Raw genomic sequence first — 24,778 nt, 5'->3', positions numbered from 1 at the left:
TCACCCTAGTGCCATGGGACTATGAACTCACTATGGGGAACTGGTCAGCTTTAAGGTTGGTATCCATGCCAAAGATTCTGGAACCCATGTTACTTATTCAAATAGATTATCAATAAGTCCGTCAACTTTCTTTCAAATCTAGCAGTGTTCCTGTCTGGCCACTAGTTATGGGAGGACTACAAAAAGGTTGTGTGGACCACCATCCTGGGTCATGCAATTGTCTCTTTGATCTATCCCAGGTCCAGCGGCCTGATGTCTGGGGAAGACAAAGCCCCCACCCAGGTTTCCAATTTTATACATGTTATTAATGAAACGAAAGCATAAATAAAGTCCATATAAACAAATCAGATTAAAAGAAAGTGAGTAAAATCAAATGAATCAAGTTTGCAGGTCGTGGGAAGAAATAGTTCCTTGTAAGCTTTGTGTAATAATTTAGCAAGAGGGAGTTTTCTTTAGCCATCAGCTTCAAAAGCAATAAAGTATTCTCACTCTCAATGCCACTTGATAGATTTATGTTTCAGCCAAATAGGGGTTAGAGGGAGGGTCAAATTGCTCCCAACTTGAAGGCAATATGGAGACTACATCTCTGGCAAATCAGAATGAAGCACTCCCCATTTGAAATCATGGGCATTACCCAGAGGGATTTGATGAAGTCACCTTTATGACATGAACCTCCTTGTTCCAGTAATTTTGGGCTCGAAAAGTCCACATATCTATAAATTTATCTAGTCAGTCAGTAGGTCTATAGGTAATCTGAGCCATGTGAGATCACATGTCAGCCCACAGACGTCATCTCTACCATCTTACAAGAGCCCTGACTCAAAAATGATCTAAAAACTGCAAAGTTAGCAAAAAATTGGAACTGAAATTGTAGAAAAAACACAAATCATACATTCCTTCCACCCATGCACTGAGAGAGAGTTCCTGTTTCAGACAGATGCTTATAACTTCCTCTTGCATATTTGACTACGCAGTAGCTCAACTTTGAACAGCGTTTTTGGCACATGCAATGTGGATGAAAAGTCAGATTTTTGCTTGGTCAGAGCCACAAGACTTTAAAATAAAAATATTGGGGTTTGATTTTTTTATATATATTTTTTTGATATACAAGGCCAGTCTGCCTCACAGCCAACACTAACCCTGGGCTTACGCCTTCTCAAATGTCCCAAGAATCAGCACTTTTGAGTTGGATTTGGTGTCCCCTCCCCCTCACTTGGAGGGTTAAGGAATCCACAGCATTTTTAATTTCTGGCATGAGTCACTTATTTTGGGACTTTGTCACACCTCCATCCTGGATTAGGGCCCAGGCAGGCCTTGGCTCCTTAGACTGGCTGACCTTAGATGAACGTGCACATGCATGTCCAGCATGTGAAAAGTGCCTAAACTTTATTCTTATAAATCTCTGGTGTTTGCGCTAGTGTCATGTCCCTAGCTGGGTTCTGGACACAGAGGCAGCTGACAGAAAGAGATGACCTAGGAGCTCTAAATTCAGAGCATCATAACCACCTGATTCAGGTTCTGTGGGTCTGATCCTGACGTTCTCACCTGAGCGCTGGGCGAAAGGAGTGGGCATTGGGGACACTCTAGCAGGGATTTGGATTGGGACCCCTGTTATGATTTGTGGGGCAGGAAACCTGGCCGCTTAGCTTTGGTTCCATTTGCCCCAAACCTCTTGGCAACATGCTCTTGCATTTCCACTCCCTGTGTGAGATGCTCTACTTCGGCCTGTCTTCTCTAATGCGGACCTGGAGCCATGTGGAACAAATAATAACGAAACCCTACCAAAACAAACCACTCCAATGCACGACAGGGAGAGGATGAGCGAGAGGGAGCTGTGCACAATGGGGTTAGTCATATTGCTTAGCTGGAAGGTGCTTAGATATGACAGCAATGAGGGGGGGTAAGAACAGAATAGGTTGTTGTGATGGAGGTGCCAGGATATTTCCCCCTGGGTGCAGGAGGCAGTATCTGCCGCCTAATGGGTGCCACTCTCGGCGGGGTAGGGGAACCCGGGCCCTCTCACTCTGCCAGTTTCCAACCCAGGGGACTGGGAGACTGGTTTGGCTTCGTTCACCCTGGTGGTGCCTTGCGCCACCCTTAGGTTAGCTTCCCCGGATCATGGCTTCCCTCCCGCTGCATCCCAGCCAGCCGCCGTCCATCCCTGGAGAGTGCTTTCGGACTTCCAGCCCTGGTCCCATTCTCCGGGTGCTGCAGCTCCCCCATTCACGGGCTCGGCTCATGTCCTTCCCTGGACCTCCCAGAGCACATCCTTCTACCTGGCCTGCCAGCCCCAGACTGAGTGCCTGGCTGCCTTCTAAACGCCGCCTCCAACCCCAGGATGCTGGGCATGGATGGAAGGGTGGGGCCTCCTTAGCCCAGAGTTGCTCGTTAACCCCCTCCTGTCCAGTGCGGGGTTTATATACCCCATCACACACCCCACAGATGTAGGTGCCAAGTTATTTCCCCGTCCCCCTAGATCTTGCTGCCAGAGGAAGGGGAAAATGAGGTCAGACTGAGGAACCACTGATGCAGTGGGAGATTGGCTGTGGGCAAATAGCTTCCTCCCGGTGTGGTACCCTCTGCATAGGATGTGGATCTGGTTTAGATGCTGGCTGCCCTCCTGCTGATAGAAGGGTGGGGAGATGAGGGTCTGGGCCCAACCCTGCTGCTTGCTGAGGCATATTGAAAACGTTGTAAAAATTACAAGTGGTCACCTTAAATTCTAAGCGTTTTCCTGGTCCTGCATGCAGGCCAGGGGGCTCTGTAGGGAAGCATATGATCAGAGTCAGTTCTGCAGACGGACAGCCTACAATAAAGTGGGGTGTTTTTTTTTAGGGAGCAGCCTGCTTTGTCTCTTTCTGTTTTTGATTCTTGTCTGTCAGGGTTCTGAATACCAAGAAATAAAGTTGTGTTACAATGCAATCTTCCAGCAAAGAGATATGTATGTTTTTATCTAACCTCTCTGTTTGTAGTCCATGATCTTAGGACTGACCTTGCTTGGGCCTGCTGCCCTGCTACCACACCCCTTTGGGCAGCCATTCACACCAGCAGAGGTGCCGTTTTCCTGAGTGCTCGACCGCCACTCCGCCCCAGGCCCCGTCCCCCTCCACCCCTTCCCCCCAGAGCCGGCTGCATGCCGCTGAACAGCTAATTGTGGTGGTCAGGAGGTGCTGGGAGGGACGGGGAGGAGCTGATTGGCAGCGCTGCCTGTGGTTGCTGAGCACCCACTTTTTTTTTCCGTGGGTGCTCCAGCCCCGAAGCACCCAAGCACAGCAGCACATAGTGGCTGTAAAATGCTGGTCCTTGCAGCCTGGCAGCACTTGCTTTGCACAGGTGCCAGTGCGGTGTTGCCCATGCTTGTGATCTGCGGTGTTTTTCTTGAAGCGCCAGCTCCCAGAGTCACATGACTACGTGAGGCTTGCCGCTTCCAGTGTTGAAACAAAGCATGGCCCTTGTATTGGTAGAGAAACACTTGATCTCTAAAGGCCAGAAACAGACAGACACAACCCCACAAGGCAGACACAACCCCACCTACGCTTTGTCTTAAAATTCATGATTAAAAAAACCCTCATCATTTTGGGGGAGGGTTCTGATGTATTTTTTGGTACCCCCTCCCACCCCTCACCCCCAGCCTTCAAAAATCCTGAGTCAAGCCTCCAAAAATAATGAGAGTTGCGTAAAAACAATGAGTTTTGTTTTTGAAATAATACATTTGGGCCTTGCGTTATTCATCTGCTGCTTTCTGAGCTTTTCGGGGGCACTTCAGCCACGTTTGCATGCCCTCCTCTGCAACCAGGAGAGCTCGAGATGGAACGAAAGCTGAGCGGCTCCCCTAATCACATGCCTCCGGGAGCTGGGGCTTTAAAAACAACTCCAGATAACGCCGGTTTGGGATGCATGGTGCTGTCTTTGGCGGGTCAGGCATTGCTGGCCAGATCAGAGAGACCTGCTTTATAGCGAGGGATGGGGTGGTGTCAGTGCATAGTTTTGCAGCCAGACTCAGGCCCGGCCTCTGCCAGGGGACAGCCCTTGCAGCGGTGACCCCCAGCTGCCCCGTGAGCAAAACCTTCCCACCAACCTGCATTGCAACTTTCCCTCCCAACTTCCTCCTCCAGCCGCCCCTCCCTTTACCAATCCGCAGCTTGTTACTAGGCAGAGTTGAAATCCAGCCGGCCAATCAACAGACAACTCTGATTTGTATCCGGGTAGAAAAGCCAGCCGCAGCCAATCATATTAATGAAAGGCCAAAGTCTCCGGGCAGCTCCGAGGGGTGTGAGCCAATCAGAAAAACACACCGGCAATCAGGGGATTTTGGGGTGGGTTTTTTATTCCCCCCCCCTGCAAGTCTAGTTGGTGCTTAGGTACTTTCTTTTTCTGTTTTGCAATTGCCCATGCCTGTAGTGGGTGCTTGGCAAGGGGGGGCGAGCCAGGGGCTTGAACCATGTTGCAGGGGCGCTCTCGCAAACCGGGGCCGCAACGCTGGGACTGAAAGGGCAGGTTGGCGGTGGACTCGGCGGCTGGGGTGCGTGCCTACTTCTCCGTTCCTGCAAACGCCCCTTGGGCAATTTGCCTCGCTCTAGAGGGGGGTTGTTGCGACCCGGAGAGCTGGGAGTAGGTGAGTTGCCTTTGTTTTGTCCCCAATCTCTTTCTTGCTTTGCAACATAGTCAAGGCGGGGGGGTGGGAAGGTTACAAAGTACCGGGCGCGTCCCGAGAGAGGAAATCGGTCTTGCAAAATCGTCATCAAAGGAGCGCACGAGAATCTGCTTTTCCAGACCGAAAACCGTAGTCTTAGTTGGGCCATGGTGTGTCTGGGCATTGCGGCTGCTGTCCGACCTTGGGACCGCGTGGAGGTGCGAAATTTCAGCCCCCCCCGTTGAAAATAAAAGATGAGATCTGGAAACACAGGTTGCAAAATAAAAATTGAGAGCGGAGGAGGGAGATTTCCCCAGCCTGGGGAGAGCGCGAAGTGGCAGGTCTGAAGCTGCGGCTCCCAGTCCAACTGCAGATATTTAAATCTCCCTCTTCGTGGGATTTTCCCCCCCACACTCCCCCCCGGGGCATTCCAGCCGTTAATTGATTTCCTCTCCGTGGGAGCACCTCTCCCTGAAGAAGGAAATCTAGATATAGGATCTGTAGCTAACCAGGCTACTCCGGAGCTGAGGTTTGCAGAATTGTAGCATTGCGTGCAAATTTCTTGTAGAAACTAATAATTAAATTAGCTCCAGTCTTCTGTTGAATGCAGGGTTATTAATGGAGCCTCCTTGAGCTCTGCTGAATCCTCCCTTTCGGATTAAACAGGGGAAAAACTCAGCAAAAACCTTATGGTCTTGCTCATTTGATTTGATTTTTGTTATTTATTTGTTTGGAAGGGAAATAGGACAAGAAGAAGAAGAACACTGTCTGGCGGAGGTAGTCGGAGCTGGGGCTGAGTGTCAGGACTCCTGGGTTCAATTCCTGGCCCTAGGAGGGAGTGCGGTCTAGTGGTCAGAACAGGGGAACTTGGCATTGGGACTGCAGCGTTCTGTTCCCAGCGCTGACACCCACCAACTTGCTGGGCGACTGTGGGGAAAATCACTTGACATAAGAAAGCGTTATTTCTTCAGTGCGCTCAGCTTGAGTTCGATGTCCATATTATTGACATGGATTTTTTTACTTCTTGATTAGTTTAACATTGCGATAGTGTCCAGTGGCCTCAGTCAGCATTTGTGTTAGGTGCTGTACAAACTCGTAGGAATGGTTTACAATCTAAGCCCACAGACCCAATTCCAAGGTCGGGGCCTACCAGGAAAAGTGTGTGTGTGGGGGAGAGATCCTAACTGCTTGGAGTCTTTAATGACCACATGACACTTTTTGCAAGAATCTAGGCCCCGGTGTCAAATTCCGGCAGGGGTTATTGCATTCATTCAAGGCTAGGGAACTCTTTCCAGGCAGAGCTCTGTCTCCACGCGGAGCACCTCTGCCTTTCATGGCTGTCTGTGCTACTCTCCTTTCAGAATTAGGAGCCAAAATTCCCTTTCATGCTTTCAGTGGGATTCTCCTTCCCTCACGCTTCCTCTCCTTGGCCCTGATCCCGCAATGCGACCCTCTAACTGCTCTGTTTAAGTTGATGGGCATTGAGGGTGCTGAACACCTTATTTGGGGGCCTAAATGCAGATGTGGGGGCCCTAGAGTTAGGCCCCCAAGTTAGATGACATCAGCCTTTGCTCCCAGCTCTCCTAACCAGGTTTACAAGCGTGAATTGTATTTTCACGCATTTATTTAATTGCAAAATGACTCCCTGTATTGTGACAGCATCTATAAGCCCCAGTCGCACACAAGGTGTGAGGTGCTGCACAAACACAGGACTCTGCCTTTGAACCTCTGCCTCGTCAGCGACACCTGACTCACCCTAAGCTGTCAGGTTTCTAAGCAGCAGGAAGAAGGGGCCAGGCGCTCGGTTGTAATAACAAATGGCACTTCTGCATCGGTCGGGTGGCCGTCTGCTGCGGGGCAATCCGTTCTGGGCTGCTTTTTCACGGCTCTTGTCTTTTAGGCAGTCGCTGAATGTCATGGCTGACGACAAAGCTGGTCCCAAGGTCTCTAAAAAGGGAAGCTCACAGTCTGGAAACTCCCGAGGGGATGCCACGGAGCCCAGCACCCTGTTACAGAAACTGAAGAGCACCATCTCGTAAGGGCAGCATCTCCCTCTCGCTTTTTGATGGCCGGCTTCTTAGTTGTTTTCTTAGTGGTAGTGAAAGGGGCTGGCCGCCCAGCCTCGGAGACGTTGCGTTGCTCTGCACCTTGGGTGTTGTTATCTCTTTGAATTGTGGTAGTGTCAGGATCTCGTAGTGCTTGGTGCTGTGTGCGATTGATTAGTACGGGCCAACTCCAGCACCCGCACGCTAAACCCTACAACCGAAACGAGACCGAAGTATCACAGCCCACAGGGACCCCCACCCCCCACAACGTCCCTGCTAATCTGGCCTGGGAGAAAATTCCTTCCTGATCCCACATCTAGCTGTCCGTTAGACGTAAATGATGCTCAAGGTCTTTAAATATTAACAGGCAAAGTGTTTTGCTATGGAGCAATGAGGGTTGCTGTCCACATGCAACATGCCTGACTGAAACCCACATGAGCAAGGAAAAGAAAAAGTCAAGCCACGTGGCCCTACATGCTCCACCCACAGACACGCTGCTTTCCCTTACCGCTACCCCCGCCCACACATGGTAACCTTAACTCTGCCCTGACATAGCCTCCCCTCCTTCACGCTGGCCTCCTTTGTAAAGTGCTTGGAGATTGATGGATGAAAAGCACTATATTAAAAACTAGTCAGTGTTGTTATTTGCTAGGTGAAAGCCCACGTTGTCATATGGATGTAATTCCTGAAGAGTAAAAACAAACAAACCTGAAAGTGGCAGAGAACTTAAAAATTGGAAGGTAACCGGCGATGATTCAACCGGGTGATACGCTGAACAAAAAGAGCTGTTCAGCCATGTTTGTAGCTGTGTCCGTCACTTCACACCCACTCTGGTCCTCAGTAGACCCTGAGCGTGTGATGATTTGGTGACGCTGACTCAGCCAACATTCTAGGCTTCAGAGTGATACACAGACAGATACGCAGACCCTGGACTCTGATTACCAGTTTATCCCCTCCTGACACTATTTGTTGTGAGTGTTTGGTGCAGAGGTGTGAGTGGGTAGTTTCTGTAATATTTTTATGAATCCTAGGTATGCCTCAGTTTCCCTCTTGCTACCCAGTGGTTTAACCCTGCTCCTGGAACAGGGCAGGAGGGGCGTGTGTCACCTCACTGTCTGGGGGGCAATGAATAGAGTCAGTAAAGAACTGGCTCAAACCAACCCAAGTCAACAGAGTGTCCAGCAAGACAAAGAGATGCCCCAAGGACTGAACGCCTAACAGCAGGAAATCCCCGCAGGCTGGACCGGGGACTGAGCTGGAGAACAAGGTGTCAGGTGACTGGAGGACGGGAGACCCTTTTGGAGGGACTCAGGAGCCTGGAGCTGGGGAGATAAAGAGGGAACACGGGACGAGAGCCAGAGGTGGAGTCCATCACAGCTTGGCTGGCTCATCAGGGCACTGGTTTAACCAGAGTGGACTATGGCATAACTTCTGCCTCTCTGTGCTACCCCAAGGACATTCAGATTCTGTAGCCAGGTGATTTATCAATGGTTCCCTTGTTCCGAAAAAGGCTGCCTGTGTCGCTGTAAATACTCCCTGAGAGCACGGTGCAGGCCCAGTACAAGCCTCCCGTAGGAGTTTGGCTTGACTGGATTCGCTCCAGGGAGCCATGGAGAGGGACAGGGAACGCTAGGGCTAAAGAACCAGTCTTGGAGGCCACGGGCCTGCCTCTGTGGATCTGTGTGGGTCCTTGGGGGTCACTCCCAGGAGACTACTTGCAGGCTGGGACATAGCCCAGAAACCATGACTCCGTGAGTGGTGGTGTGTTGGGGGAGGGCAGTTTGGTAAAGGGGGTGACAAAAGGCTCACACCCCGAGTGTGCAGGGCCATCTTAATGACTTCAGAGTCCCCCGGGCACAGTGTATCTTGGGGAGGGGCAGGGGGGACCCTACCACATTACAGTAGAAAATAAATAGTAATTCTTGCCTGAAAATGTTATTGGGAACTAAAACACGATGTAGCGGTAACAGAAAAAGTGTTGAATGTGTTCTGCTGATTTAAAAACATCTGCAGGCAGCAAAGCGACAACTGACCTCTGAAAATCCAATTTCCTGAATCACTCCAGACTCAATATTCATCATAGATTCAATTTAAAAAAAAATTCTTACACATCACTGCTGGGCCCCCCTTTCCATTGTGGGCCCTGGGCACATGCCCAGTTTGCCCATGCCTTAAGCTGTCCCTGCTGGTGCGAGCAGGGCAGTGTTAAGGTGTGTGGGTTACGGTGGATGGTACTTGTAGCAAGGGAAAAGAATATGCCTCTGGGTGGAGGAATAGAGGGGATGTACGATTAGGTGGCTTAACATTTCATTGCTCGTGTGGGTTTGAGTCAGGTAGGCTGTGTGTGCGTAGCAAGCCTAAACGTTTCCCAACAAAGCTTTTTGCCTGTTAATTTCCTAGTTTGTTAATCCTTAAGCGGCTGCGTCTTTGGCGGGGAAGTGGATCTGTGGGATGGATGTAAAAGCAACTGCTGACTGAGAAGACGTTCTGTTACAGCACATGAAAGCTTTCTCTGTTCTGCACAGAGGCTGTGCTTCGATGCCAATGTACTGGAGGCAGCAGTGGGGTTTGGCTGGGCACCCAAGAGGTGTTTTCCATCCCTGTGGTTCTGCTTAGCACAGGGAGTGCTGTACAGTCCTGCTTCATAACCTAACTGACGCTTTATTTTTTCTCCTGTTTTAAACAGCAAATCCGTGCAGAACAAAGTGGACAGCATTCTGGTGAGTGTCTTGAGCAGCTCTTACATTGCTTAAAAGCCCTGTAGTGTAGAGACCAGCGCCCGTGAGTGTCAACCCTGGATCTTCCCTCAATGGCAACATCCCATGCTGCTCTGCTTCATCATACTGACTCAGTCCCTCAGTTCTACCTAATCCTGTCATCCTGCCATAATGGATCCGTTCAGTGGTTCAGTCAGTCCAGGATCCGATCTCCAGGAGGAGCAGCGAGCAATGCATGATCTTTCAGAGCAAATCAGACCATCCTCCCCCGGGCAGCCCTTGTATTGCTAAATAGAGGGGTGGGAGAAGGCGTGCTTCCTTCCTGACCCCTTCATTGGTCAAGTCATGGCCTGATGCATACGATTTTATTTACCTTGCCTTGCACAGCAGCAAACATAATTATTGGTCATAGAATCTTATCTGCTAAGAAGTCTTTTTAGTCATGGCAATTAGCAAAGTAATTGAACATCTAGTTGTTTTGCCACCTCCTTTGAGTCTCTAACCATTTTGTCCCTTCCGTCCCGTGTCCCTGCCGACAATAGCAAGATGTGCAGAAATTTTCCGACAACGATAAACTCTACCTGTACCTACAGCTGCCGTCTGGTCCGAGTTCTGGGGAAAAAAGGTAGGGAACAGACCAAGATCCCATTGTGCCTTGTCTTTCACTACAGAGCGGTTCAGTGGTTAGCGCAGGAGGAGATCAGGATTCCTGGGGACTGTTGCCAGTTCTGGGAAGGGAGTGCAAGAGTTCTGGGCAGTTGGACCCTTGGGTTCTGTTGCCGGTTCTCGGAGGGATCATGGCCTGGTGATTTAAGCAGCATGACTGGGTTCTCTTCAAGCTGATGCCACTGATTCACTGTAACTCAGTTTTCCCATGTATTAACCCCCACCCATTTTATATTACTTCCCAGCCTCCTGGGTATGGGAGGGAAGGAGTCTCCAAATAATGCCTCCGAGCCTCTGTAAGTTGCTACAGAGAGGAATGTAGGCCTGGCCTGGCAACCTTTCTCAGTCTGCCCCCACTGATGCTGTCTCTGTGCTAATGAATGTTGTCTCTAATTTGATCATGTCTGCTTACCCCGTGGGAGCAGCAGCTTGGACCTGAGCTCCCTGAGCACTGCTGAACACATGCATGCGTGCAACTGGATCCGGAATCACCTGGAGGAACACACGGACACGTGCCTCCCCAAGCAGGATGTCTACGACACCTACAAGTGAGCGTGCGCACAGGGCCCAGTGGGAGCCAATGCAGCCGGCGGCCTTGCGTCGCAAGCCCTCTGGATCTTGCAGGCTAAGCAAGGACTGGCTGCATCAGTGCTTGGCTGGGAGGCCTTTGATTTCCAGCCTCAGTTCATTCATCGTCAGTTTGTAACCATAACATCCTGGATTACCAGCTCCTTGGGGCAGGGACTGTCTCTTTGTTCTGCGAATGTACAATGTCTAGCGCTGGTCCATGTCTGGGGTTCCTAAGTGCTACTGTAATATACCTAATAAATAATGTACAGCGCCTGGCGCAATGGGATCCTTCCTGCTCCATGACTGGGATACCTAGGGACTACCATAATACACCTAATAAATAATCCTGACCACATGCCAACTCTGCTAGTGATGCTCAGCGTTACTAATTCCCAATGGTGTTTCAGATACACACCCAGATATTATCCTCCACGTCAGTATAGGACCACACCCTGCTGTTCTTACTTGGGCAAAAAATCCATTGCCTGAGTCAGAATTGTAGCACCAGACTGTAATGTGTAGGGCAGCTGTTAAAATGCCGTTTCACCCAGAAGTGGCTGCATTTCAGTGGTGGAGAGTGATTTCCCGCTGTATAGGGAGTAGATCACGTTGAGTTTGCGGAGGCTGAGTTTACAAAGACCCTCTGTGATAAATGTAATATGACTTAACTAGAAGAGGTGCCAGCACCCACTGTTCAGAACTGCTGGTGATAATCCACAGGGAAGCAATTGAATGCACGGCCAAGACAATAGTATCAAGTGCAGGATCTTGGCTATTGGGATGAAACTCTCTCGCCTCTGACCCCTCTCTCTGTCTCACCCCGCAGGCGATACTGTGATAACCTCTGTTGTCGCCCTCTGAGTGCTGCTAACTTCGGGAAGATCATCCGGGAGATCTTCCCGAACATCAAAGCCAGAAGACTGGGAGGACGAGGACAATCGAAATATCCTTGTACGCTAAATAACCACTGTCTACACCTCAGAGAACTAGCCCATGCAAAGGGACGATGTCAGCTTCGCTTTGTGTGGACAGGGTTGGCTTCTTTTAAAATTTAAAGAACGAGAATGAATGGGAATGATTTGTTTTTAATTGATTGGTCCTTACCTTTTGCAGCACCGCAGGGGATTGGAGCGGTTGGAGCAGGGAACTGGGAGCAGGACTCCTGGATTGTATTCCCAGTTCTGGCAGGAAAGTGGTGTCTAGTGGTTAGAGCAGGGGGGCTGGGAGACAGGCGTCTGGGAGGGGGGTGGTAGTGAATGACTGAAATAAGAAACTGCATGTTAGGACTCCTGGGTTCTGTTCCCAGCTCTCATTAACAAAGTGTTGTGGGATCCTCTAGCACAGAGGTTCTCAAACTTCATTGCACCGTGACCCCCTTCTGACAACAAAAATTACTTCAAGACCCCAGGAGGGGGGATTGAAGCCTGAGCCTGCCCAAGCCCCACTGCCCCTGGTGGGCGGGGGAGGGGGCAAAGCCCGAGCCTCACTGCTCTGGGCAGGGGGGCCAAAACTGAAGCTCAAGGGCTTCAACCCCAGGCACGGGGGCTGCAACCTGGGCCCTGCCGCCCAGAGCTGAAGCCTTCGAGCTTTGGTTTCAGCTCTGGGCAGTAGGACTTGGGCTTCAGCAAGTCTTAGCCAGCCCTGCCGACCCCATTCAAAGGGGGTCCCGACCCACCGTTTGAGAACCAGTGCTCTAGCAAAACAAAGACAATGAGGAGTCCAGTGGCACCTTAAAGACGAACAGATTTATTTGGACATAATCTTTCGTGGGTCAAAAACCCACTTCTTAAGATGCATGGAGTGAAAATTACAGATACAGGGCCAATTCAGTCAGGGTGGATATGGTCCACTCCCAATAATTGAGGAGGAGGTGTCAATACCAAGAGAGGGAAAATTGCTTTTGTAGTGAGCCAGCCACTCCCAGACCCTATTTAAGCCCAAATTAAGGGTGTTACATTTGCAAATGAATTGTAGCTCTACAGTTTCTCTTTGAAGTCTGATTTTGAAGTTTTTTGTTGAAGGATGGTTACTTTTAAATCTGTTATTGAATGTCCAGGGAGATTGAAGTGTTCTCCTCCTGGCTTTTGTATGTTACCATTCCTGATGTCTGATTTGTGTCCGTTGGATACAGACTAACAGGGCTACCCCTCTCATATCTAGCAAAACAGTGTTGCCAACTCTCATGGTATTTGGCAGTTACCTTAAAGCCCCGGCTCTTAGAATCATGTGATTCCATGAGAAACCTGGCTTTCCTATGACAACCCCCACCCCAAGTTTTTAGCTCTCATAGTTGCTAAGAAAAGCTTGTCAATGCAAACCCTAAAGGCTCAAAAACCAGAGGGCAAATAAAAAAGAACCCAATTTTACTATTATTTTTAGATCTGGTGATTTTTTTGGGGGGTGTCTGACCCATAATGGTTGAACATGTGGGATTGGCAGTACTGTTACTCTAGAACACACTTTGGGATCCTCTAATGAAAGCTAATACAAAAGGAAATGTATCATCTTTAAACCCCTGATAGATTTTTAAGTAGGGCTGTCGATTAATTGCAGTGAATTCACATGATTTAACTCAAAAAAATTAATCGCGATTAAAAAAATTAATTGCGATTAATCGCAGTTTTAATCACACTGTTAAACAATAGAATGCCAGGTGAAATTTATTAAATATTTTAGATGTTTTTCTACATTTTCAAATACTTGAAATTTACAACACAGAATACAAAGTGTACACTGCTCACTTTATATTATTTTTATTACAAATATTTGCACTGTAAAAATGATAAACAAAAGAAATAGTATTTTTCAATTCACCTCATACAATACTGTAGTGCAATCTCTATCGTGAAAGTGCAACTTACAAATGTAGATTTTTGTTTGTTTGTTTGTTACATAACTGCACTCAAAACCAAAACAATGTAAAACTTTAGAGCCTATAAGTCCACTCAGTCCTACTTCTTGTTCAGCCAATCACTAAGACAAACAAGTTTGTTTACATTTACAGGAGATAATGCTGCCCGCTTCTTACTTACAGTGAAATGAGAACAGGTGTTTGCATGGCACTGTTGTAGCTGGCATTGTTAAGTATTTACGTGCCAGATATTCTAAATATTCGTATGCGCCTTCATGCTTTGGCCACCATTCCAAAGGACATGCTTCCATGCCAATGACACTCGTTTAAAAAAAAAAAAAAAAAAAAGCATGAATTAAATTTGTGACTGAACTCCTTGGGGGAAGAATTGTATGTCTCCTGCTGTTTTGCCTGCATTCTGCAATATATTTCGTGTTATGGCAGTCTCTGATGTCGACCCAGCACATGTTCGATTTTAAGAATATTTTCACTGCAGATTTGACAAAATGCAAGGAAGGTACCAGTGTGAGATTTCTACAGCACTTGACCCAAGGTTTAAGAATCTGAAGTGTCTTCCAAAATCTGAGAGGGACGAGGTGTGGAGTATGTTTTCAGAAGTCTTAAGAGCAACACTCCAATGCGGAAACTACAGAACCTGAACCACTGAAAAAGAAAATCAACCTTTTGTTGGTGGCGTCTGACTCAGATGATGAAAATGAACATGGGTCTGTCTGCACTGCTTTGGATTGTTATCGAGCAGAACCTGTCATCAGCATGGACGCATGTCTTCTGGAATGGTGGGCGAAGCATGAAGGGACGTAGGAATCTTTACGGCATCAGGCACGTAAATATCTTGCGACGCCAGCTACAACAGTGCCATGCAAATGCCTGTTCTCACTTTCAGGTGACATTGTAAATAAGAAGGGGGCAGCATTATCTCCTGCAAATGTAAACAAACTTGTTTGTCTGAGTGATTGGCTGCACAAGCAGTAGGACTGAGTGGACTTGTAGGCTCTAAAGTTTTACATTGTTTTATTTTTGAGTGCAGTTATTTTTTTGTACAGAATTCTACATTTGTAAGTTCAACTTTCATGACAGATTGTACTACAGTACTTGTATTAGGTGAATTGAAAAATACGGTTTCTTTTGTTTTTTACAGTGCAAATATTTGTAATCAAAAATAAATATAAAGTGAGCACTGTACACTTTGTATTCTGTGTTGCAATTGAAATCAATATATTTGAAAATGTAGACAACATCCAAAAATATTTAAATAAATGGTATTCTATTATTGTTTAACAGAGCAATTAATCGAGATTAATGTTTTTAATCGCTTGACAGCCTAAATTTGAAGCCCAGAAAGTAGCACTGTGATCATCCAGTCTGATCTCCTATATAACTCAAGCCCTAGAACTTCCCCAAAATAATTCCTGTTTGAACAAGAGCAGATCTTTTACAAGAACATCCAGTCTTAAATGGAAAATTCCCAGTGATGGAGAATCCATCCAGCCCTTGATAAATTGTCCCAATGGCTAATTACCCTGACTGTTAAACAGGGATGCCTCATTTCCAGTCTGAATTGTTGACCTACTAATCCATCTTGGGACAGAAATAGCCTCTTCTGGCTAAATCCAGAGAGAATATTTGTCAAAGTTGAGATTGGGAGTTGAAAAAGCAGGAAAGTTTATTTTCCTCTTCCACTCATGGTGGGCGTTGAGCAGATCTGGGTGAGCTGAGAAGTGGACTGAACTAGTCTGGAGCACAGTGAAGTATAAATTGCATCGGCAGTGAAAAGCAAGAGGATTTGTGATTCCCAGATCTCTAACTGGAGGTGGAAGGAGTCACACTAAGGACATAAACAGTCTCCTTTCAAGCTTTAACTTCTCATTTTTGCAGCTTTATTTAGTTCCTTTCAACTTCCCACTGAAATCCCTTAACCTTGCCAAACGTATTGCTACAGCGGGATCAGGAGGAAGACAGTGGTCAGCATGCCACCCCTGCCCAGCCTGGACCTCAAAGTTACCGATACTGTAAGTTCCCCAGAAGCACGGTCTCCTAGCGTGAAGGCTTCTTGAGCTTTAGTGGGCCATCCTGGTGCTCATGGACTCTAAAGCCCTTCATGGTTAGGGGGTGTCTCAGTCGATTTCTGCCAGGTCACTGCCCCAGCCCTAGCTACCTAACACACCTGCTCTGAATTTTAGATCTAGCGATGAGTCTGTTTTGCCTTCATGCCATTGGTCATGGGAAGGTCCTAGCTCAGCCCCATCGGCTATAGGAGGGTAGTAGGGAGGTTGTATATTTCCCCCTACCGTGGGCACTGGGAATCTTGGGGTATTTGTCCCACTATCATGTCTGGGGCTGGCAGGAGTGTAGAGGGGTTTGTACATAGAGCTGGGCAAAACTCTTCACCCAAAACATTTTTTGTTGTTGGAAAAAAAATGCAGATTTGGCAACACGGAACCATTGTGTGAATTCATCTCAGTTCCGCCAAATTGTTATGACTGAAAAAAAACTAAAAAAAAAAAAAAAAAAAGGTTAAGAAAAAAGTTAAACATTTGACCTTTTGGTGTTTTGGCTCAAAATATCGTTTTCTTAACCTTTTAAAAATGGTCAAAAATCAAACATTTTGTTCGACCCGAAACGGATTGATTTTGACTTTTCGGAAATGCCAGCGCATCCATTGCCGAAAATCGATTCTCTCCCCCCCCCCCCCCCCCCCCCCCCCCCCCCCCCCCCCCCCCCCCCCCCAGCTCTTGTATGTTGGCGTATAAGGTGACCCATCCGTGGGAGCTGTCCTCATGATGACCCCCTGTGAATTCAGGCGGGAGAACTGGGCGTACGTCAGGAGCGCCCCGGGAATTTTGGGCGCCCGATGACTGTGCCCAGGGAGGGGAGCAGAAGCACTACAAGGCCAGTCTCTGACCTCACTCCTCTTCCCTGATGCAGTCGGAGCTGACAGACCTGGTGCAGTCGTACCACGACGAGCTGGTGGACGCGGCCTGCGCTCTGACCTGCCACTGGGCTGAGAAGATCCTCAAGCGCTCCTTCAACAGCATCGTGGAGGTTGCTCAGTTCCTCATCCAGCAGCACCTCATCAGCTCGCGCTCCGACCGTGCGGACCTGGTCATGGCCATGGTGGTCTCAGGTGGGTCGGGCGTTCAGAAGGGGATTCCTACCGCAGGACCTGTGCTTGTGTGTGGGGGGCAGGCGGGATCCCCATTGCCTAGTGTGGGGCTCGGTGGAGTATTGGGACTTCCCCTTGCAGCGCTCGTTTCAGGGTTGGGGCTACTGAGGGTGCCGCAGGCCTGTCTACCCAGGCTGGCTTCAGCCTAGCTGCTGCCTTAGTTTCCTCTTCATCCACTCCCCAGTAACGGACATAGGGCTGCGTGTGTTGAGAAACACCCCTTCGTGGGGCTGGGTTTATTCAGATTCCCAAGGAAACTCAAGCACTCCCCTCCATCCCAGCCTCCCGGCTGGCTCCCACCCCGCAACGCTCTTAGGCATAGAGATCATCCAACCTAACCACCTGTGTATTGCAGGCCACCAACCCACCCAGCACCCGCACCCCAAAAGCAACCAGACTGAGACCAAAGTATCCCAGCCGGCAGGAGACTAGACAGTTCTCTGCCGCAGGCAGAGAAGGGGAAGGATCCTGGTGCACCAATGCCCGAGGCCTCTGCAATGGCAGAGAATGAAGTGAGAGATTCCCGGCACCTCGTGCTGCAGAAGGAGGCAAAAACTCCCAGGGTCCCTGCCATGCTGACCTGGGGGAAATTCCTGCCCGACCCCACATATGGCAGCGATTGGTTAGACCCTGAGCATGTGAGCAAGAGCCAGCCAGCCGAGCAGCTGACGGGAAGAATGCTCGGTGCCACCTCGGAGCATGGCCCTCCCCGTCCGGTGTCCCAGCTCCAGCCGTCTTGTCCCCACTGCGTCAGCAGCAGACTTGCTCTCCGGTCTCCCTACCAGGCTCCTGCTGCCTGCAGGCTGCACCCCTGGGCTCTCTGGCTGGGTCGCTCCGTGCAGAGCAGCTCATGCAGCCCCCCTCCTCCTTTGAGTCACCCTTCTCCTTCCTCTGAGTCTTCACAGGCTTTCTGGCAAAGCTTAAACCACGGCAGCTGCGCCGCTGGTGCACCTCAGCATAGACCCTTGTGACAGCGATGGGAGGGGCTCTCTTGTCGCAGACGTTAATCCACTGCCATGGGAGGAAGAACCCTTCCACCGACCTAGCGCTGTCTTTGCCGGGGGCTAGGTCTGCTTCACTGTGTCACTCGGAGGGGTGGATTTTTCACACCCCTAAGCGACGTAGCTGGCTTGACAGAACTTTTTAGGGTAGCCCTGGCCTATGACAGCCAAGCACTGGACACCAGAAATAATTCAAGTCTTTCCCCTTCCCCAGCGTCCTTTAAGAATTGCAGTGTTGCTTTTAATAGGTCTCCGTTTTCCTGATGCGCTTACTAGGTGTTGCAGTGAAAATGTGGATACTTAAAGGTCTGGATACTTAAAGCTTTCTGTATATCCCCTTTCAATGGTACATTCTGCAGTCCCAAAGGAGTTGATCACCTCTTTCCTGGACCTTTTCCTGTTCTGTCTTCATGTTTGTTTATTAGAAAGAAATTACTGTTTGAGCCACAGTGACCAGTTAAAATTCTAAATAGAGCCACTTCACTCATTCTCTCAGGGCCTTGGAGTACATGAGTATTTTCTACTCTTGGGCACGTTTCATAGAATCATAGGACTGGAAGGGACCTTGAGAGATCATCTAATCCAGTCCCCTGCACTCATGGCAGGACTGAGTATTATCTAGACCATCCCTGACAGGGGTTTGTATAACGCTCTTAAAAATCTCCAATGATGGAGATTCCACAACCTCCCTAGGCAATTTCTTCCAGTGTTTAACCACCCTGACAGTGAGGAAGTTTTTCCTAATGTCCAACCTAAACCTCCCTTGCTGCAATTTAAGCCCATTGCTTCTTGTCCTGCCCTCAGAGGTTAAGAAGAACAATTTTTCTCTCTCCTTCTTGTGACAACCTTTTCACAGCATCTTTTCCCCTTTGTTTCTTTGGGCCCATATTTCCTGCCGTTAACTTGTTTTTAATTAGATTTTTAAACTCCAGTTTACTTACAGGGGTGTCTAAATCAACTTGCTCGTGTTTAACGGCATTTTTTGCCACATTGTCATTGCCCACCACCCCTTCGTGCGCTGGGTTCCGTGCTATCACTGTGATTACACCCAGCTTCATCAGTTCCGTTGTTAACGGTAACGTTTCATTACATGGCGCCTTGCCGCTATCCGAAGAGTGGTTTCTGATCGCCTGGAGTCCTGATAAGGAATCAGACAGGAGGACCACAGCGGCTGGGCGAACATCTATGATCCAATTTAACGCCAGCATTTTCACTGCCAGTTCAGTCTTTGAAACGGCCCCAAAGTTTGATAGCTCTACAGCTTTCTTGATTCCACATGCAGGAACGCAGTTCCCACTTTTCCTGTTCTCATATCTTTGGAGCCGTCAGCATACATTTTTGGCAGTAGTTAGTATCTTAGAATATCAGGGTTGGAAGGGACCTCAAGAGGTCATCTAGTCCAACCCCCTGCTCAAAGCAGGACCCAATCCCCAACTAAATCCCCAAATCCCTAAATGGCCCCCTCACAACCCTGGGTTTAGCAGGCCAATGCTCAACCACTGAGCTATTTCTCCCCGCTACTTATCACAGACGTATTGATTTGCTATATTTTCCTCTTTCAGTTTCACTAGACAATTCTGTATCTACCTCCGAAGGTATAATTTTCCAATGTTAATGCATTTTCCCAAAGCTATAGATTTCAACCTCCTCTGGGTCTTTATGCTAAGATCCTTTGTCCACACTTTAACCCTCCTTACATGAGGCATTTTGAGTTTTTGCCCTGCACGTCGACCATTTAATTCCTAGCATTCATTATATATTAGCTTAGTGTTTCTCTTCACTGTTTCCAATGATGTTAGCCCCAAAGGCTACATCTAAAAGCTTCATTCTTAAAGTAATGGGCATTTCACCGCCAGTTATCTGCCGTTCACAGCGGCGTTGTGATGAAGGCACCACATGCAGTATGCTACCATCTGCTGAGCTTGGATTGAGTCAAGCCTTCTCAAAGTGGTTTTTGATGCCGAACTGAAATCCTGGCACCGTAATCAGTAACTGGTCTTATTAGCGTTCTGTGCAGCGATACCGCTGCTCTCCACCCTGGGAAGTTCCAGAAATACTTTTAAGTAGGTTGATTCTGCCTTGTCTCTGTTGTTTTCAATATGCTCCTTCCGTGTGAACTTGCTGCTAAATATCACCTGTAAAAATTTGAAGCTTTTTAACTACGCTTCTTTGCGGCCCGTAGAGATACAATTTATAATCTCGTTCAATTTTCCTTTTAGTGACTATTGTTCCCTTAGTTTTGTCAGATGAGAATTTAAAGCCCCACTCCCCATTCCACCTCCTTGCCTCATCTCTATCCCAGAAGCCTGACTTTTCTCATTCTCCCCACCTAGGGAGGTGAGCTAATTATGTGACAAGTGGGGCTGGACCCATCTCCCTTAAAGGGGCCGGCCGCCCTGTGACAGAGGACTGGGTCCTGCTGCTCCTGGGGAAATCACAGGCAAAGTTCCATCTGCTCTTAGCAGGGGGCCCGTCATCACCTGAGATTAACCCTTTCAGCTGTGACTCACTGTAGAACTCAGTGGGACGTTCCCTTAGCGAGAGCATTTGAAGTCAATTGCCCAGTTTTCATTAGTGCCTCTGCAGACTGTCTACACCAGTATAACTCACGGGGAGGAGCTGCACCGTTCGAACTGTGCCAGTGTGGCTAAAATGGCACGGCTGTTGTGTGTAGACAGCGCCCGCCTCGATTAGGCTAACCAATAACGGTAGCGCTCTAACCATATCGGCCTAGTTAAAGCAATACGAAGCCCTAATGTTGATGCGGTAATACTGGTGCATCCCTATTTATTATCTCTATTGTATGATCTGTATTTAGACCATAAGGTCTTTGAGACAGGCACCGTCTAGGATCATTTATTAGGTGTATTACAGTCGCCCCTGGGAACCCCAGGGCCCCATTATACTAGGTGGTGTAGGTACACAGAGGTGTGATGGCAACTCCCTCCCCGGGACCCTGGGTGGGGGGAGCGGGGCTGGATGTGGGGCATAGAGGGGGGAACAGGGCTGGACATGCGGGGGAGTTCCGGTTTTGGTGTGCCTGCGTCAAACCTGCAACTTTAATAATAAACTGGGCCCACCACTTTCGGACATAGCCGTGAACGCAGCCGCTTGCTGGTTTAATGTCCATTTAAAGACCAGTCTTAAGTTATACTGGTGCAGCGTTCACGTGGAGACAAGCCCTCAGGAGCTGGTTTAACCGGAACCAGAATAAACCCACCCTGAAACTGAAGTAGGGGATTGCACCAGTTTTACTAAGGCCACGTCCACACTGAAAATGCTGCAGCTGCTCCGTTTTACCACGTCAGTGTAGACACTACCGTGATGAGAGGGGTTCTCCCATCGCTGTAGTTCATCCACCCCCCCGAGGGGCAGTACCTAGGTTGACGGAAGAATTCTTCTGTTGACTTAGCTACTGCCTCTTGGGGAGGTGGATTGCCCACCACGATGGGAGAACCTCTCTTCTTGATGTAGGTAGTGTTTACTCTGAAGCGCTGCTGCTGTAGTGTTTCAAGTGTAGACAAACCCTGAATTAAACCAGGGTAGCTCTCTTGTATAGACCTGTCAAGCAGAGCAGAGTTGGGGCTTTCCTGGCCTGTGACAATAATAAATCATATCCAGGATGGAAAGTAAATGCATTTTTCCCAAATAAATAATAATAAATAATCCCCAGTGCTTTTCATCGGTGGCTCTCAAAGCACTAATAATTTAAGGGAAGGAACTTTTTTTTTTTTTAAAGGGAAAGAGGGTGTTCTTTTAAGAACAGTCCAGTCCCTGAATTTTTTTTTTTTTGTTGGTTGGTTGGTTTGTTTATAGAAAATTCAGAAAATATCCACCGAGACACTCGACCGTCACAAACTGCCAGGAAGAATGGATTGGAAACATCAGACAGCACTGTCAAAACCCAGGCCCAGGTGAGAAAGTGTTGGGTGGTGGGGAGAAACCTTCCCACTATGACTAGCGCCCTCCTCCCCTAAGAGCTGAAAGGCTGGTATGGTCAGCCCCTGCTTGGAATTCAGCTTACTATTAATCTAAGGAAGAGTGGGGTCTAGTGGTTAGAGCAGGGGGGCACTGGGAGCCAGGACTCCTGGGTTCTAGCTCCAGCTCTGGAAAGAGATTGGGGTCTAGGGTTAGATCAGAGGGAGCAGGGAGCCAGGCCCCCTGGGTTCTAGCCCCAGATCTGGGAAGGGAGTGGAGTCTAGGGTTAGAGCTGGGGGGCTGGGAGCCAGGACTTTTGAGTTCTTTCACACCTCTGCCACTGAATTCATGCCGTTGGCAAGTCCAGTTCTCTGTGCTTCAGTCTCCCCCTATAAAATGGGGGTGGCAGTAGCCTCAGGAGTGGGGCTGTGGGCCCTTATCGCTGAGCCCTAGTCGGGTGTAGGTGTCTGGCGGAGGCACTGGAGATGGGCACAGTATGGGTGTGTGGTGATGCCCCTTCTGCCAATGTCCGTCCGTCTGTCTTTGCCTGTCAGAACAAAAAGGAGAATAACTCGAAACCCTCCGTCCCGCCCCGAGCCGAGAGGAAGAAAACCCCAGAGACCCCCAAGCCGGTGAGCAGCCCTCAAGTCAACGCCCTGGTGGCTCGCCTGCCTTTCCTCCTGCCTCGCATCCAGGCCAGCGAGAGACTGATGCCGCCGGGTGCCCAGGCCGTGCGCTCCTCCCCTCCCATCCTGGCGCCCAAGATCACGGCCACGGCCACGCCCATCGGGGGCACGGTCAAGATGGCCGCCCTGCCGCTGCCGGTGGGCACCGCCTCCTCCCTGCCCATCAACCTGGCGCCAGGCGTGAACGGGGCGGCGGGGCTGGTCAGCCAGCAAGCAGCGGTGCCGGTGATCAACATGATCCTACCCAACGTGCCCGCCAGCGTGAGCATCCCCGTGGCCGAAATCCCAGCCAACCCCAAGAGCGCAGCCGGGGGCGGCAGCGAGAGGCACGGCCCCGCCAAAAGCAGCGAGGGGCCGGCCGGCAGCCAGCAGGAGGCGCAGGGAGCCAAAGGGGCCAAACGCCCCCCGGAGTCACCCAGTGAGGCTGCCACCATCAAGAGGAAGCGCGGTCGGCCCCGGAAGAGGCTGGATGAGGTGGAGGCCTGTTCGCCGGGTAAATGTAGCGGCGCGGAGGAGGGGGGTGCCCCTGAGACCGGAGGAGGGGGCGACGCCGGCCACGAGGGTAGCACATCACGGAGCTCGTTCGTCTCAGGCAGGAATGGAGGGTCACCCAGCCCGTGTCCCGGAGAGCCGGGAGGGCTCTGTGTGGGGGGCCCGGACAGCTGGGCTAAGGGAGTGTTGCCCGGTGCTGACAACAGAGGCAGCTCGCTGGACACTGACCGAGCCACGGGCGCCTCCCAGGTGAGCGTCATCCAGGACAGCCGGTTCAGTGGTCAGAGCCAGCTGAAAGCTGGCGCCCAGGAGCCGGAGCTGGAGGACGATTTGCAGGTGCAGATGAACCCAGGTGAGGCTTCTGTACCAGGATCCCACGGCCCCCAGGAGGGGAGACCTCACCCCCGCTCTCCCTTGGGAGACACCAAACGGGAGAGCCTGGGAAAAAGCCCGGCCTTGCTCCTGCTGTCAGCGATTTCCGCCCCTGACGACCACGCTCAGTCATCCGATTCCGGGAGCTCTCCCGAATTGCTGTGCTACGCGTCTGGCTCGGACGAGTCGTCGCCGGCGGGTTTGCACTCTGCCGGCGCTAGCGAGGACAAAGCCGCTAGGCGCCAGCGCAGCCCTGCTTCCAAAAGGCTCCACAGCCCCCAGTCCACAGCGGATCGCCCCTGAGCACGCTCTGTGCAGCGCCCACGCCTCAGCAAGCCGAACTCGTCCTCTGCCCACGCCCAGGAGTGGGCGCTCTGCCACAACCGGATGCCTTGCAGGGAAGATTTAAAAATGATATTCATTTGCTAACTGCCTCCGTCCCTTCCCAGGGCTGCAGAATAACACCCCTCCTCCCCACCCTCCCTGTTGCCATGCAATTAAATAAAGCCAATCATTGCCACGCACGGTTTGTTTGTGATCGGCAACCGTCACCTTTCCTCTGGCCCAGCAATTTGGTTTTGCTGCATTGGGAGGCCAGGCCAACGCACCATCACTCCTGCCCCCTCCGGAAGGAAAGGGCGGCTGCTGCTTCCAGGGGTGGAAAAGATGCAGCTGAAGAGTAGGAAGCCCTCAGGTCAAGAAATGACTTGGGTAACATCTCTCCAACCTCAGCCAGCAAGGGCGTCGACACTGCTCACTGCACCCAGGCTCCAACTCGGGTTTAAGCCCCAGCCCCCCTTCCATCCACACCAAACCAGTGACTTGGGTCAGCGAGCCCTCAGGACCTTGCTGGGGGGTGGGTCAGCGTCTAAACCCTGCTGCGCGTTGGGTCCAAGCCCTGTCATTTTGCAGTGGGGATGCAGCGTGAGCCGCAGACTTGCATCAGACGGTCAGTGCAGTGCAGTTCACACGGCTAAGACTCGGGTCCCACCATTGGAAACCCAGGTTTGCAGTGCAGTGTGGCGGCTCAAACGCAGCCTGAGTCCACAAGCCCAGGTCCCACAGACCCGGGTTAAGCGAGTAGTGTAGAAGTAACCCAAGAGATCGTGTTCACGGTGCCCTCTGTAGATCACGCTGCTCTGGGATACTGGACAGCACGGCTGGTTTCGTGTAACTGCCCCAAAGCAAACCCCTGGAGTTAACGCCATTCACCCCGACGCAGCATCACTTGTGCTGCTGAAATCAGAGGTTTTTGGGGTACACCGCCAGTCTTGCATCTAGAGGGAGTTTTTGCCCCAGCTTGCAGGCGCTAAGCACCCCGCAGGATGGAAGCTGGTGTTCCCGCTGATCCCAGGTTTGATTTTAAAGCTCAAGCGTTGGATGACTACATCGTTGTTGTTGTTGTGATGTCTCACCTTTAATTTCTCCCTTTTGGTCCGTGTTTTGATCTGCCCACGAGCATCACTAACCTAAGCAATGAGCTGGATGCATGAGGGTCTCTGGCCTGTGCCCCTTCTTGCCCTGGAATCTATGAATCTAAACCACCTTGGGACTAGGGAGCAAAGATCTCTGCTTGAAAGGGCTCAAAGAGAGGTGGCCGTTACAAAACTGGGCTCTCCTGCTGCTGTCTGGGGTGTAATGGA

At 50.1% G+C, this 24,778-nt stretch overlaps 1 protein-coding gene across 4 annotated transcripts; it reads left to right on the top strand.

The window, feature by feature from the left end:
• Positions 1–4,221: 4,221 nt before the first annotated feature.
• Positions 4,222–23,655, top strand: RFX5 (regulatory factor X5). Of its 4 annotated transcripts, none has more exons than XM_065574773.1 (10): positions 4,222–4,316; positions 6,534–6,668; positions 9,365–9,398; positions 9,938–10,020; positions 10,487–10,609; positions 11,458–11,574; positions 15,431–15,512; positions 16,429–16,627; positions 21,484–21,581; positions 22,140–23,655. In XM_065574773.1, exons 1-10 carry the CDS (start codon positions 4,237–4,239, stop codon positions 23,436–23,438), a joined length of 2,250 nt encoding a protein of 749 aa, XP_065430845.1. In that variant the 5' UTR covers positions 4,222–4,236; the 3' UTR covers positions 23,439–23,655. The 4 variants fall into 4 exon arrangements, with proteins under 4 accessions (XP_065430845.1, XP_008168560.2, XP_008168559.2 ...); XM_008170338.4 differs by lacking the exon at positions 4,222–4,316 and adding an exon at positions 4,325–4,615 and having other exon boundaries at positions 6,538–6,668; XM_008170337.4 differs by lacking the exon at positions 4,222–4,316 and adding an exon at positions 4,325–4,615.
• The last annotated feature ends 1,123 nt before the right edge of the window (positions 23,656–24,778 follow it).

The sequence above is a fragment of the Chrysemys picta genome, chromosome 20, assembly GCF_011386835.1.
Source record: "Chrysemys picta bellii isolate R12L10 chromosome 20, ASM1138683v2, whole genome shotgun sequence".
Lineage (NCBI taxonomy): Eukaryota > Metazoa > Chordata > Testudines > Emydidae > Chrysemys > Chrysemys picta.
The sequence above is the reverse complement of the archived record's forward strand: the minus strand, read 5'-3'. Positions and strand labels throughout refer to the sequence as shown.